The sequence below is a fragment of the Eleutherodactylus coqui genome, chromosome 1, assembly GCF_035609145.1.
Source record: "Eleutherodactylus coqui strain aEleCoq1 chromosome 1, aEleCoq1.hap1, whole genome shotgun sequence".
In the NCBI taxonomy this organism is placed as follows: Eukaryota; Metazoa; Chordata; class Amphibia; order Anura; family Eleutherodactylidae; genus Eleutherodactylus; species Eleutherodactylus coqui.
In genome coordinates this window covers 103457187-103473116 of record NC_089837.1, presented here as the reverse complement: position 1 = coordinate 103473116, position 15930 = coordinate 103457187, and the positions used below count along the sequence as shown (strand labels likewise).

Here is a 15930-nt window from a genome sequence, read left to right as displayed (position 1 = left end):
CTGTGCATGCACTTTCTCATAGACTTGTATGGGAGGAGCATGTGCATGGGACTATGAAAAGAGGCAGATTTTCCTGCACCACGCAATCTTTACCAGCGGATAGCTCTGGATCGCAGGAACAGGTGAGTATTTGGGGGGGGGGGGTTTGCTGCCGAGACCCCTGTCAATCAGCTGTTTGCTGGGTCAGTGTGCCTGTGCACAGAGCCAATGTGTGCAGGAAGCAGACAGTTCCTTTCTCACCGCAGAGCCCAAGCTTGCTAGTACAGGCCTGTAATACCAAACTGAACCACTACAGTGAGAACAGAGCTGTCTGCTTCGTGCCTAAATCAAATCCGCGAACAAATGAACCACCCCAGCAAATAGCTGATAGGCAGGAGTGCCAGGCGCTGAACCCCCTCCAAATTACTATTTATGGCCTATCCTGACAATTCAGCATTTAAATCTAGACAACCCTTTTAATGTTCATCAATCATCTAAGTCCCTTTTGATTTTGGGAAGAGCATTGTAAGACAGATAAGGAGTTTTCAGCTAAACATTGGCCCATAATTACATTCCAATATGACTTGAAATATTGCACTGTGATTAGAGATGAGCGAGCGTACTCGGTTCGGGTGTTTTTGAACTCGAGCACCGTTTTTTCCGAGTAACTCACTACTTGGACGAAAAGATTCGGGGGGACGCCGGGGGGGGGGGGGGGGGGCGGCGTGGTGGAGCGGGGGGTAGCAGTGGGGAACAGGGGGGAGCTCTCTCTATCTCCCCCCCACTCCCCTCTGCAACCCCCCGCTCACCACCACGCCGCCCCCCGAATCTTTTCGTCCGAGTAGTCAGTTACTCGGAAAAAGCGGTGCTCAAGTTCAAAAACACCCGAACCGAGTACGCTCGCTCATCTCTAACTGTGATATGATATCTTAATATTTCGGTTGCTGCTACTTCTTCCATTGCATCATATCAGGTGCGGCGTCTCATACATCTTCAGGTATTAAAGGGGTTTTCCAGCTACTTAAATTTCCTCCACAAGCACTCTGTCCTTCCTGGTTTCTGCTGATCAGGACATGTGACTTCTGCAGACAATCACTGGCTATAGAAGGTCACTGCAGTGTCCATTGATTGGCTGCAGCAGTCACATGTCCTGGTCAGCAGCAGCCAGGAAGGACAGAGTAGTTATAAAACACGTTTAAGGTGTGGGGAAACCCCATTACATATTTTAGGATTGACGAAAGTCTGCCCCCAAGCTCAGTGCCTTAAAGGCTATGGACACCTCTGGGGGCAGATTTGTTGGTTTCCTTTCACTTAAATGCATGTCTGTTGGGCCGAAAATCATTTTTGCAATAGGGTTTGATTAAAAATGTTGCACCATTAGTCTTCTGCAGCTTCTACATATCACTTTATATAGACACTGCAGTCTCAAGAGCAGATCTCTCACGGTGCTCCACCTACAGGCTGATCTCTTCTCTCCTGCACTTTCGCACTGCTGAGGCCCCCACGGATCTCTAGAATGAGGGGGCTGCAGCCCTCACCCAAACGCTGTGCCCCTCAGCCATCTTTGCTGCTTTTGGCAGCTGAAGATGGTCCACATAAAGATCTATAGAAAGCGCTATACACCTCTATGCTGCTGTCTTCAGCTGTCAGAAGGAGTGCTGCAGCCCCCTCATTCTAGCGATCAGTGGGGTTCTTAGCAATGGGACCCTGGCTAATCAATACCTTTGACATGCCTCTATGACTTGTCAAAAGTTTGTTGAAAGTGCAGCAATTCTTGAGGTGAAAAAAAGTTGCCCCCTAAGGCAAAATTGTATGGTCAAGGAATTGGTTAAAAATAAGTTACTAGCACTGACCCATTAAATGGCCCCCTCATCTAACTTACAGGAGCTTCTGGGACCGGAGCAGCAGGGAACAGAGTTTAATTTTTATTTTAGCCCATCCCCTGCCCCGATTTTTTTTAACTCTCTGAAAGCCCCTTTAAAGGGGACCTGTTAGCACTGCTGGCATGCCAGGGTTATTACTTACATTGCCCATGAAATAACAGTTCTAGAGCATCACTCTATATTATACCGCTCCTCTGTGATTCTTCCTGAATTCTTATTAATAAATTGACAACTGTGTGTTACAGTTTCACTTGTCAAAGAAGTGTGTCCCTGTACAGTCCGATACGGTCAGCCCTGATTGGAGAATGTCAAGCTATGTAGCGACAAACCTCAAGTGGCAACGCCCAGTTGCCAATTCATTCAAATATTTAAAGCAGGAATAACAGGGGAAACAGGATCCAACACCAAAGACTCGGAGCGCAGAAAACATGCTCTGCCTGTTCGTCATTGCACTGGCATCCCTTGAGTGCATGCTCAGGCCATTCATCATTATCAGGTCACACTTGACCAAGCATGCTTGGAGTGCGTTTGTGGTGCTCAAAAATATAGCAGGGTTGAAGGCAGGTGACAATTATGGTGGCTTCTATGGTCCTTTAACAAACACCCGCAACCATCCCTCTTCCAACCCTGCAGCACGATGCATGTGGAGCCCCCAGTGGTTAAACGCTGCGCTTCCTCAGGCTGTAACCCGAGAGCACAATGATGAATATGTCTAAAGAGCACCATAAACTAAGTTATGTTGCTATTTGGGGAGACGACGGGGAGCCAGGGATGCACCTTTTACACTCACTTGCTTCCCAAGTCCTGCGGTGTTCCCTAGAAAAGAAAATCAGAGTCTTCTCAGACCGCTGTGCACGCAGTCTCCCATAAGCTTCTACAGGAGTGCAGACACAGAACGGTTTGCAAAGGGTCGGGTTTTCAGACCCTGGGCAGACTTCACCGGTGGACAGGGAGCGGGGGAGCAGAAGAGTATAAAAAATTTTGCAACATGGTCTACATTGTTCGCAATTGTGTAACCAAGGTACTAGAGGTGTCTATGGGGGTGCAACAATTTACACAAATATTTGCAGTGTTAATTGATAACACCAGGGACTAATTAAGCTGCTCAGCTGGTTCAAAAATGGCGCGGGACGTTGCACTCTTATGTAAAATGTGATACGTGTTCCTATACAAAATTTCCAATAAAAGAGGATTTTTTTTTAAAAAATGGCGCGGGTCTGTCTTGTGCCGATGTACATTGGCCCAGCAGCACAAAAAAAGTACAATAAGCAAGGCGGATTCGCTCGGGAGAACACGTGATCGCGCTCCATTCACAGTGCAAACACGTCATGCTTTTGCAAGCGTAAATACGCATACACTTGTGTGCAGGAGCCCTTGGGTTAGGAAATTGTTCAGATTCCCACGACCAGCGAAAATCTAAATAATTTCACTGTTTTTCCAAAAAAAAAAAATACATTTTCTGGACAAAATGTTTGTGCTTCCTGATTCCAAATTTGTGCTCAGATTGTATGAATGGCAGGAACAGATTTCCAGGCAGTAACCTTCAGGGCAGGCTCAAACGAGCGGAATTTAATAGAGTATTACAAGCGCGTAATAAGCGGTGATTGGAATTAATGAAAGTACATGGATTCTTCATTGATCCATTCACGCTTGCGTATATACATTATATGCGTGCAAAAGAGATTATTAACTCATCGCTTATCACCCTGTTGGCGGTCGTGTTCACACTAAAAAACTATCATTTCAATTTGCTCTTTAAAGCAATTATTTGTCTAATTGTCATCCCATGTCATCTCTGGATTCTTGTTTGCCCGAGCGAACGAGCTGGTGATGTCATTGGCAGCTCGTTCGCGCTCAGCGTGTTTACACTGCATGATTCTTGTTTAGAATGATGTAGTTCGCATTCCTATAAGAAACACTGAATGATCAGGGTTTAAACTGCCCGACAAGCGAACAATCCGGCACTGATTTCTGAAACTGAACGACAAACGAGAACCTCACAATTTTTGTTCGCCATTCGGTCGTTAGCTCGTGTTTAAATGGAACGATTATCATTCATTTGAACGATTTTGTGAATGATCATTGTTCGGTCTATACGGGGCATAAAGATACCTTCATCTGTTCAGTAGTTGGAGAATGTGGTGGACTGGTAACGATGTAGCAAGTGTTACTGTGACATGTAACATGTTATGGTAACTCCACTACAGTGTGCTACAATGTTGCCAATCGATTTCTCCCAAGTCACGTTAACAATTGCAGCTTCTGTACCAATGACACGGCGTTTCCTCCGGGCGCTATTTTAGACATGTGTAATAAAGAAGTTCTCGACGTCCGAGAGTTCCAGAAATCTGTAAGCAGCGCTGAAGGCGAGGGACTTGGCTCACGCATCTTCACTTACTTATCTTCTGGCACGTCTAAACAGCAGAACTATAGAATTGGAACAGCACCAAAACATTTCAGTGAATATCCCCCGGAGTTTTGCAACGTCTATCAAACAGGGTTGGTCCTCACTCCTGAGCATAGCATCCAAACAAGTCAGCCTACCATCCAATGGGGAACTGCGTGTATCCGTACCGCAAATCACAGAAAAGCCACATTTTCTCAAAAGCTCAATACTTAAAGAGTCAAAACGTTTTCTGTGATTGATGGGGCGTCTAAGTGGAAGGTTAGATGCATGCTGATATATGGAGAGATCTTTACCTTTTATATGGTCATATTGGCATGAGTGCTGAAATCAAAACAGACTCCATCGCCTTCAGTGGTATCTCCTTTTCTCAAGTCAGACCCAAATCTCAAGGACATGCAGCAAAATCCTCATCCCTTCCCATCCAATTGTGCAGTATACAATATATGTTTAGAGAGGTTGAAGGAAATATTGATCATCTTTAAGAATGCATTAATATACCTGGCGGCTACAGATGTAGCAAATGTTAACTTAGAAGGGGTAATCCCATCTTGGCTTTTCATAGCCGAGATGGGAAAGCTCTGCCATGGCTACCAGGCACCCAGCCGGAGCCAACGCAGATAGCCAAGCGCTTGGTGCAGCGCTCATTGAAGTGAATGGGAGCTACGGAAACAGTGTAGCACAACACGCTACTCCATTTCTGTAACACCCCAAGTTATGGAAACAGCGCAAGTGTCTGGCTCTTTGTGGCACACGGTCCGAACAGAGATTCTGGGTTTACTCATCTCCGCCATGAAATGCTGAATGCAACGTCATTTGGTGCATTAAAGGGTATTCTGGAGACTTAATATTTGTTCAAGATTCCACTGAAAGACTGATGGGGGTCCGACCGCTGGGAACCCCACGGATCCTGGGAACGAGGGTCTGGTTGGTCTTCAAGGGAATGGAGGAAAGGTCGGGCAGGCACACCACCGCTACATTCATTTCAATGAGAGCCCTGGAGACTGCACTCATTGAAACTAATTTAGGCGTGATGCATCTGCGTGACTTACACTCCTTTCCCATGGAGACCAATCGGACTTCTATTCTTGAGATCAGTAGGGATTCAAGAGGTCGGAGTCTCACCAATCTATCAGTTTTCATCTATCCAGTGGATGGGTGCAGAATATTAAAACGTTTGCAAAAAAAAGAACGCAGCATGACTTATTTTTGTCATTTTTTATGGACTGAAATCGCCATTAAAATCTATGCGATCGCAGAAAAAAAACGCACCAAATACACAGTTACAGGCGTATTCGCTGCGTTTTTTGCATGCTGTCACTTTTTCCCCTTTGTTTCCTGCATCAATTGGACTTTTTTTTTCACGCGTGTGTGAATACAGATTTTTTTAAAAAGCACCAAAAACACACGCAACGCGAGCAGACACGGTGCATTTTTCACGGATTGAAATTGCATATGCCCTCTGCGTGCGTCCTAAATCTCCAGAATACCCCTTTAAGTGCTAAGTTTGCTGCAACACACTGTCAAGGTAAGGTTTGCTAGAGTTGTACTACTGGGCTAAACATGATCTGTTAATATGTGGTACAAAACCAGTGCCCATAACTGGCAGCGAGAGGGCAGAGGGCATTGTCTGTCCTATGGATGAGGGATAAGTTCATAAAGAACATGTAAGTGTGCCAATCAATGATAAAACAGAAAGCCCCCCGTAGCATCACATTGTGCATTTGTCATACATTGCAAACATGTCAGCAAAGATCAGAAGAGTCTCCACTTGTGGGACTACAACTCCCAGCATGCCCTTGCAGAGTTGTGCCATGGTTTTCACTATACTCACATAAAGCCCACTGTGCTTGTCTCCGAAGAAGGTGAAGGCTCTGGAGATGGCTAGTAGTCCAGATCCACCGTCATCCTGCCTGCGGGTCACCGAGTCTCCTTCTTCTGGACCGTAGGGGTAGAAATCTGACAAAGGTACCAGGCTGCGGGCACCGGAAAACACATGCCAGACCAACAAAACCTGAAGCAATGACCCCATCCCCAAAAGGTGGCACTGCTTAGGATGGCACAGCACCCTGCCGACTATAGTTGGTGTCTGTCACCTGATGCCCACCAGCAGCAGAGCTCTTAAGAATACAACCTTCTCATCTTAGTGGCAGTGCCAGTCCTCTATTAGTGTGGTATCATGCAGAAATGCCCTCCATCTCTTCTACCCCTCTATGTATCCCGGCACTGTGCTGAGATGCCCATGTATGCCAGCCTGTGCCCACACTTCCCCTCTAGCACACCACTTCCCTATTCCTCAGATGCCCCTGCATGCCAGCCTGTGCCCCGTGGCTCCCGGTCTTTGTAACTTTCTCTCCCTGCAGCTCAGTGACACTGAATTCTCCCTCTGTTCACAACTGACTGGGGGGTTCTGTCCCCTCCCCCAATACTCTAACAAACCCCCCACCCCCCCACCCGGAATGAGAGGTGGGGGCCCCTACCAATCAGGAGCCACCCTATCCGCCGTGACGCCGTTTCTTAAAGAGCCCGGGAAGGCCGAGCTTCAAGTAATTAAAGCGAGAAGTTTTTTGGACAGGAGTTCTGGAATGTGTCGGTCCCTCCGCAAAGCATCCTGGGACGCGTAGTCCCCGGGCTACATTAAATAGACGTGCACGGCTATGGTCACTTTTATCAGTGGGCTCTCTTCTGGAACTACAGCTCCCAGCATGCTCTGCAGCGCCTCAGGTTGTAGAGCTCACGGGACAGCCGGCTGCTCACCTCAGCTGTGCGCACAGACGTGACAGGAGGCTGGCAGCAGTGCCACTTCTATCTCGCTGGGGCACATGAAGTGGCGCCCAGCTTTCCCAGAAGCCTACAAGCCATAATTACCTAGTTGAGCAGTAGTAATGCAGCCATTCACCAGGGCTATTAAAATGACCATATTTGCCATTTAGTACTATGTGTGACAACCTCTGTGAGAGATATAAGGCCATGTTCACAAGGGGCGGATGTGCCATCCTGTCACTCTGCAGAGAAAGTCCATTTACGGTAGCAGCAAAGCGGATGAGATTTTCACAATCTCTTCCACACGTTGCGGAAAAAATATACACAAAGTGCGGTAAAATGACGGACAGCTAAGCGGATACCGAACGGACCCCGTTATAGTCAATGGGGTCCGTCCGGTTCTGACATAAGACAGAGCCGTTCGGCCAGGGGATTCCCCTTTACTGCTATCCAAACGTAGCAGGAGAACGGAATCCCCGCCGCAGATGTGAAACCACCATTACACACCAAATTCCACGTCACAATCTGCACCAAACGGTGCAACTTTTCATGTGGAATTTGCGCTGCGGATTTGCTGAGGAAAGTCTGCTGCGGACACTGTGCAGTAAATGGCGCTCCATGTGAACATGACCTAAGCTAGTTTCATATCTTCCACCGTGGATTTGCATAAGCAAAAATACGCAGCTTATGACACGCTCAGCGCTGCATATTCTGGGAGCGTTTGGACGCAGCGGGAAGTGAGTGAACTAGCGATGATTTCTATGCTGGTTGAAAGCGAGCGACAAACGAAAAGTAAACAATAGCTTTGCATTTAGACGTAACAATTATTGTGCATTTTCGATTAAATGAATTTTGCGCGATAATGGTCCCGTGTAAATGGCCTTTAATGGCAGGGATTTCTAGAATTCTCATCCGCATGCCACAGCAACAATAATAATATATATTTGTATAGCGACAACATATTCCACAGCGCTTTACAAATGGCGAGTTTATTCTGCCCGTTGTCACAAATTAGTTTCAGATTTCACCAGTGAGGCCGCTTTCACACGGCCGAAAAAATGGAGTCATATACACGAGCGATTTTTAACATTTTTTTTCCAAGCACCACATCGCCCATTCCACGGAACACATTGCCTATTGTTTTAATGGGACAGGAAAACCCATCGCATGGTGGGCAGTGTGCACGCGAGTGCGACGTGAGGTTTTCCCTACTTTACTTAAGTGATGGGAGGCGTTTTTGCTAGAAAAGCAGTTTTTGTTTAAGTTTCGTCCATTATTTAATATGGAAGACAGAAAAAATTGCATTGCATGTAAATGTGAGTTTCATGTGAGTGCGGTGGGATTTTTCTAACTTACTATTGAAAAACGTAAGTGAAAATCGCAAGTGCAGCAATGTGATGTGATTAGAGATGAGCGAACGTACTCGTTTCCAGTAATTACTCGATCGAGCACCGCAATTTTCGAGTACTTCCATACTCGGGTGAAAAGATTCGGGGGGCGCCGGGGGGCGGCGTGGCGGCGCGGGCGGTAGCAGCGGGGAACAGGGGGGAGCCCTCTCTCCCTCTCCCCCCACTCCCCGCTGCAACCCCCCACTCACCCACAGCACCCCCCGAATCTTTTCGCCCGAGTACGGAAGTACTCGAAAATCGCGGTACTCGGGCGAAAAAGGGGCGTGGCCGAGTAGGTTCGCTCATCTCTAGATGTGATGTGATGCGGTTTTCTCGCAAAATTAAATGCAATTAATTAATTGCAGATTTAAGTGTGCGCTATTGGTCTTAGTTTCTCGGACTGATATTGCACTCACCCGTGTGACTACACCGTAAGTTTGAGAAAGTCGAAATCCGGAACAAGTCTCAATTGTTGCAGATTACCTGCAGATCCATAGCAAAGTCCACAGGTACAGCCCCATGGAAAAAATATGTCTCCATCTTCTCTCCAGTCAGTACAGTCATCACTGCTCCCCCACCTCTGCAATCTACAGTGATTACATAATGTGCAGACGCATGGCTGCTGCTGCAAATCACAGGCTACAGCGGTCACATGGGTCGAGATGTCATTGCTGCTAGCTAGGCGATACTGGCGAAGATGCAAAAGGCGAGTTTCCATTTTTCTTCATTATGATCCACATACTCTAAGCGTAAAACCTATGAGTTCACGTATCTCCGTCCTTGTGGTTAGTCTCTCCTTACTTTTAGGCCTGTGTTACACAACCGTATTTACACACGTATTTGCGCTAAAAAATTATTTGCACGTGCCATACGCATAGAGTAGAACCCAATTGTTTGAATGGGTATGTTCAGATGTGCGTATTTTCTGTGCACAGTTTGGTCGCACAAAAAAATATGCAGCGTGCCCTATTTTCCTGCGCATTACCCATTAAGGGCGCCTGCACACGAGCGGAAATTCCGCGGCAGGATTTCCCGCGGGATTTCCGCTGCTAGAAGCCTGCACACAAACATCACTCACCCGCCGCCGGCTCCGGTCTGCGCATGCAAGCCGGCACATCAAACAGCCGGAGCCGCGGGCGCGGGTGCGTACGCGCTAGTCCCTGCAGGTGCTCGGGTCGGGTCCCGCGGTGGATCCGACCCGCCCGTCTGCAGGCTGCCTTAAGGACCATCCCTTTTTTTCATTTTCGATTTTGCCTTCCCACTTTCAAAAAATCTGAACTCTTTTATTCATCCATCAGTGTAGCTGTATGAGGGCTTGTTTTTTGCGGGACGAGTTGTATTTTTTAATGGTGCTATATAATGTACTGACAAACTTTAAAAAATTCTAAGGGAAATGAAATGGGAAAAAAAGCGCAATTCCGCTGTATTTGGAGGGAACGGTCTCCTACGGTGTACACACTGCAGCAACAATGACATGATAACTTTATTCTATGGGTCCGACAGATTACTTCACTATAAAATGTCTCTATTTTTTTTTTCCTGCTGTACTACTTTTAAAAAACATAATATCTTTGGAAAAAAATTAGATTATTTTCTGCTGCCATCTTCTGACAGCCATTACTTTTTAATTTTTCTGTCGACATGGTTGTGAAAGGGCTTATTTTTTGCAGGACGTCTTGTAGTTTCTATTTGTGTTATTTTGGAATACATATATTTTTTTTACGCTTTTATTATATTTTTTCTTGGAGACACTGTGACCAAAAAAAGCGCATTTCTAGCAAATTTTTTTCTCTAATAACAAAGTTCACCCTGCAGGGTAAATATTGCGTTACTTTAAAAAATCTGACTTTTATGGACTTTTATTAAAAATTTGGCAAAAGGGTTTTTTAACCTTTTATTTTTTTCTAATAATTAATAAAACTTTTTAAAATTGATTTTTAATTTTTTTTTAGTCTTGTGATAGTTTGAGCACTCCTGCAGTATTATGTATTACATTTTACCGCGATCTGACAGCCGATCTATCAAGCCACACCACAGGCAATCTTCAATAGCAGCCTTAGGCTGCCTGCACAGCCCTGCGGCTCACCCGCTCCCGGCGTCTTTACTCGGCGCTATGTGCTGGCTGCCGGCTAGCCGGTGCATGCGCAGAGCAGAGCCGGCCCGTTCCTAGTGATGTTTCTGTGCAGGCCTCTGCGAGACCCGCAGAGAAATAGAACATGCCGCAATTTGTTTTCCGCGTGTGTTTTCACACTGACAAATCAGGACTGTGGAATTTCCGCCCATGTGCAGGGGGCCTTAGGCTGTGTTCACACAGGACGGATTTGCTGCGAAAATTCCGTGCAGAATTTCTATGTGGCAAATCCGCCTACAGCTCCTAATCCCGGGATTTGCTAGCCATGTGGACAAGATTTAGCAAAAATATTGTTCACACAGGGCGTCCAATCTGTCACCGCAAAGCCGAATGGAAGCAGGGATGTGGCGAGAAAATGACAGCCGCAGCATGTCAATTCTTTTTTTTTTTTCCGTTGCAGCCTCACTCCTCTCAATGGGGAGAAAAAGCCACAACGGAGTGCTGGCTCTCCCGCGGAAATCTCGTGGCTTTTCAGTGTGGCCAAGCCACGAGATTTCCGTCCCGTGGGAACGCAGCCTTAGGGGCTTCTCTGGATACACACTATAAATGAGCCTTTAATGTACTAGAGGTAAACTGCAACTTGTTGTGTGCACCTGTGATAGTTTTTGGTGCAGTTTTTTATGGTTCAAATACATTTTATTGTATACAAATTTATCATTGTTGTTTGATTATAACTTTGGTCATTTCACAGAAAAAACAACTTAAACAATGGTAGTCTATTTAACTTCTACATAGACAATTGTACATATGGAGGATGGAAAGGAAAAGGAGAGGGAGAAGTCTGGGCGGAGGTGATACTGGATCATACAGAATGGTCGGGGGCTGTGTGGAGTCCCTGCTCTTGGTGGCTCGTTCCCACTCAGATTCTCCACGTGGTTGTGTCTGAGGTTCGAGATTGGTTGACCAACCCGGACCTAGGTTAACTACTCGAGAAAACTATTCCTTTCTTTCCAAACTATATTAACTTAACTTAATCTAGGACGCACACAGGAGAAAGGGAGGAGGGGAGGAGGGTAGAAAGGGGGTTGGTGGGAGAGGATGGGGGGGGACGCGGTGTTTGTAGACGAGCGGAATTGTAGCGATTGTTCTCCCGATACTCATCGGATTAGCAATCGATCAATCAATCAATTGATCCTTGATCTATCCAATGTTTAAGGTCGTCTGATCCCCTGAACGCGACCCATGGCTGCCATGTCTTGTAGTAAGCTTCCCATAGTTTTGGCTCGTCTGCCCCCAGCTCGTCGAATCTCATGAGGGTGTGGAGCTCCTCCACCCACATACCTCTATAGTCAGGACGGTTATGGAGCGCCAGAGTCTTGGGATGAGTCTTCTCACTGCGATTATAAAGTGTTTTAGTAGGCTTGACTAAGCTACTCTCGTAGCACCTGGGAACAGGGAGAGCAGGGAGAGAGCAGGGCAAGTTTGGTGCAGTTTTTTAAAGGTGTTTTATGGTAGATATCAAAATGGGAAGATGGAACCTTTACAGCACCACCTTTTATAAGGCAGCATTCCTGCAAGTCAATGTCAGAATTTCTAACAGGCCATATAAGTTTTCTTACACCTTCTAGGTGCTCTCCATAAGGAGAAACAATACCCTCCCTGACTCACATCTATCGGCCTCTTACTAGCCAAGCCGGAAACCTACTGCACACTGATGAGGAGCAATCACCCCGAAACAGCTATCTGTGCATGATGATCTTTTCCTTCTGCAGAAAATTCTGACTTGCCTAACAACTCCTAGTCATTGTCACAAGGTTTTTTAAAATGTCTGATATTGATGAGTATGCTGCCTTCCAATAGGTGGTACTGTAGAGGTATTGTTCTATCTTCTGATTTGCATATTTCTCAGAAGAGCATGGCTGGTCTTATAAATCTCCTCACACCTACTAGGTGCTCTTCTTAGGGGGAAATTATACCCTCGGCACATTAGTGTATTTGGCTCTGTGTGCTGTACATGTTAATTGCTGATGATCTACATGAAAAAATTCATTGCATGTCCAATTCTTGTCTGTATTACAGCTGAGAATTAGGACAATGCAAATGCATGTAACTGTGTGGACCATCCGTATATTGGAAAGCACACGGACAGTTGTCCATGTGGTGTCCGATGCGGGTTTCGTCCCAACCTCGATCACAAATCCATGGCAAGTCATTTAGAGGCCCAAAGTTGCCCATACACATAAGACGTTTATCGGCTGCAATTCGGACAGTCATTCTTTCATGGGGTGGTTTATATGAACAATCCCACCCAATGGTTCATGAGGAAAAAAGTTTGAAAGAAAAGTTCTAAAAAACACAGTGAACTTTCACTAACTGGCAAAAGTTCAGCTAAATTTGGTCAATGATGCCGTACACTTTTATTTTCAGCCAACTATTGCCAAAATTTTGAATCTTTACATCACATTATTGGCTGCCATCGGCCATAATGAGGAATCATTCACAGCTTTTTCAAATACTGGTTGGCTGAAATGGATAAAATCAACCATTTCAGCTGATCGAAGTCTTATGCGTATGGTCAGCTTAAGACCGGATGCGTACCATCATCATAAAAATCTGTTTTGCATATGGAAATCTATGGTATATAGTCATACTGTACTTAGTTATGACATGTTCCATCAGATGGTCTATTCAGAAGGGTTTCCTTCTTCCCTGGCACCATTGCTGTTAGGGGATAATATGGCAGCTCATAGAAGCATCATAGAGTGGCACAAAGAGTCTCTGCAGATCCGTAATACAGACATGAAGGGGCTCTATGTGCCAATTTACAGACTTTGTGCTCAATGCCTTACTATGTGCATGAGTCCTGCTTTCACGGACCAGTTTAAGTTTCATCTGTTTCCAATTTATCTTTTACAGATCTTCTTCATGCTTCAAGTCAGTATCTTATTTTACACGGCTTTTCTCATAAGATGGAAACAACATAAAAATCTCCCAAGAACAGGTGACATGTCAGCTTCAAGACCCATTGTAATCCACGGAGGGGTCCCTGAGAGGTCAGCGCTTCTTAAGGGATACTAAGAGACTATTTTACTGACAAACAATCTGAAATAAACTGTTGATTAATTTCTACTCTTATCTCGTTAGCTAAGACAACAGTTTATGTTTGTTTTTGGATATTCCACCTGTTCCTCGGCTGTTCTCTGTTGTTACAGGTGTGAATGTGTCCTTACCTCCACTATATTGCTCCATGTTATCTCATTATTGTAGAGCTTTGCCATTTCAATGTTACTTTGGTATTTTTCCCACCTTCCCAGCAGCAGTGACTTTAGTTGTCGCAACAGTGATTATGGAATACATATATACATTACATGACTGTAAACCACCATGCAAACCTTCAAGAGATACAGGCATATTGAAAGTAGTAGCAATGAAAATGTAAAAAAATGGGTTAAGAAAACCAGGATATCAAGCAACATGCACAACACAAAATGGCTAGAACTGCCTTCTTGTACCTGATGTCCAACACAAACACAAAAACATTGTTTTCTTTCACATGACCGCATGTGTTTTTATGGTCGCCCTTACACGGTGTAAAATCGCATTAATGAAGTATTGCCGTGATCGAGTCCCGAACTTCAGCCGCATATTTTCTGCCGTTCACGTGGGCGGCTGCTGCATATTGGCAAAAAAAAAAATACACTACAGCGTGGAAATCCATTGATCGGCAGAAATCCTCGAAATGACTGCTAATGCTTAAATAGAGCCAGCTGTCTTCTTTCCCCAGTGTTGTACGCCAAGTAACTCCTTCCCCCTCCCTTTTTTCCCCACTTCCATGTAAGTCTATGGGAGCTTCCTGCGTACCTTGGCAAAAGATAGGGCAAGACCTATCTTTTGATGTGGCGTATAAAATCGGCGACCACAAGCGGTTGCCGATGTGCTATTTTTCCCGGTGCAATTTTTCTTTACGTACTCAAAAATCGTTCATCTGAATGAATACATTGGAATCCGATTGTCAGGATGTGCTGCTGGGATCTGTTGTACTATGTTCTCCTAGCAGCACAGCTACAGGTGATTGAGGGTTAATTGAGCTGGCTGGGTGTGGTACTTTCTGCTAGTCAATCTCCTGGATCTGTGCCCACATATAAACCTAGCTTCTGGTTAGTCTGGCTGGGTCCCCAGCGTGAGAAGTCATGTTATGGCTGCGGTCTGTAACTTGTATCAGGCCTCATGTCCACGGGCAAAAGAAGAATTAAAATCCGCAGCGGATTTTAACTCTTCTCCTGCCCACGGATCCGCACCCCATAGGGATGCATTGACCACCCGTGGGTAGATAAATACCCGCGGATGGTCAATAAAAGTGATTTTAAAAAAAATGGAGCATGAAAAAATCTGGACCATGCTCCATTTTCGTGCGGGTCTCCCGCTGGGACGGCTCCCGCGGGCTTCTATTGAAGCCTATAGAAGCCGCCCAGATCCGCGGGAGACCAAAATCGGAATTTACTCACCTGCTCCGGATCTTCCCTTCGCCACGGCTTCATCTTCTCTCCGTCGTGGCCAGATCTTTTTCTCTTCGGGCCGCTGCATGCGCGGGGCACGTAACCGACGTGCCCTGCGCATCCGCCGGGCTGAAGAAAGAAGATCCGGCCGCGACGGACAGAAGATGAAGCCGCGGCGAAGGGAAGATCCGGAGCAGGCGAGAGGTGAGTTAATTCTGATTTTACTGCCTCATGTCCGCGGGGCAGGAGGGACCCGCTACGGATTCTCCATAGAGAATCCGAAGCGGGCCTGATTTTCCCCGTGGACATGAGGCCTCAGTCATGTTCAGCTTGTTCCCACTCTGATCTGTGTTTGTAAGTAGGTCTGTGTCTCTCTGCATCCAGTGTGTCAGTTGGTGGATCCCTGACACAGTCCCCTATGTCAGCTTTGTGGCTGTCTGTCTATCTCCCCCTGGTATGTAGACACATAGACTTGCTGTGAGTTTCATCTGTGTTCATGAGAGTCTGTGCCGGTAGAGTCCGTGCCCTGGTTGTCTGTCCTGTTCCTGATGCAAGCTTGCTGTGTGATCTGTGTCTTGCTGGTTCATGTCCGTCTGTATGTTTAAATTCTGTCAGTTTTGTGTTAGCTTGCTGTGTGACCTGCGATCTGTGTCCTGTCCTGTTGCAGCATTCTGTGTGAACTCTGTCCGATTCTGCAGGACTCCTGGTTAGTGTAGGGACTAGCAGTATAACCAGGAGCCGTGAAGTGGCCCGCTAGCTTTCATGTTTTGTACAAAATGTCAACTAATACCTGGTAGTAACATTTAGCTTATCTGTTATTAGTGGTTGCATTTTGTATGCTCTGTTCTCTGCTCTGTGTGTCCTGCTGTTTGTTCCTGTCATGTGGCATGTGTATGTCTCTTCTGTGGCGTAGCTCCTAGGATCAGCTAGGGCCCAGTTCCGAAGA

At 46.0% G+C, this 15930-nt stretch overlaps 1 protein-coding gene across 4 annotated transcripts in view; it reads right to left on the bottom strand.

Moving 5' to 3' along the window:
* Positions 1 to 6683, bottom strand: part of SNED1 (sushi, nidogen and EGF like domains 1) — a 112141-nt gene extending 105458 nt beyond the window's left edge. For 3 of the 4 annotated variants that reach the window (XM_066598452.1, XM_066598459.1, XM_066598468.1), the window contains exon 1: positions 6101 to 6681. In XM_066598452.1, the coding sequence (XP_066454549.1) occupies positions 6101 to 6298 (198 nt within the window). In that variant the 5' untranslated portion in view covers positions 6299 to 6681. Of the gene's footprint in view, positions 1 to 6100 lie in introns of all 4 variants that reach the window. The other variant, XM_066598474.1, reaches the window with a different exon arrangement.
* Between the last annotated feature and the right edge of the window lie 9247 nt (positions 6684 to 15930).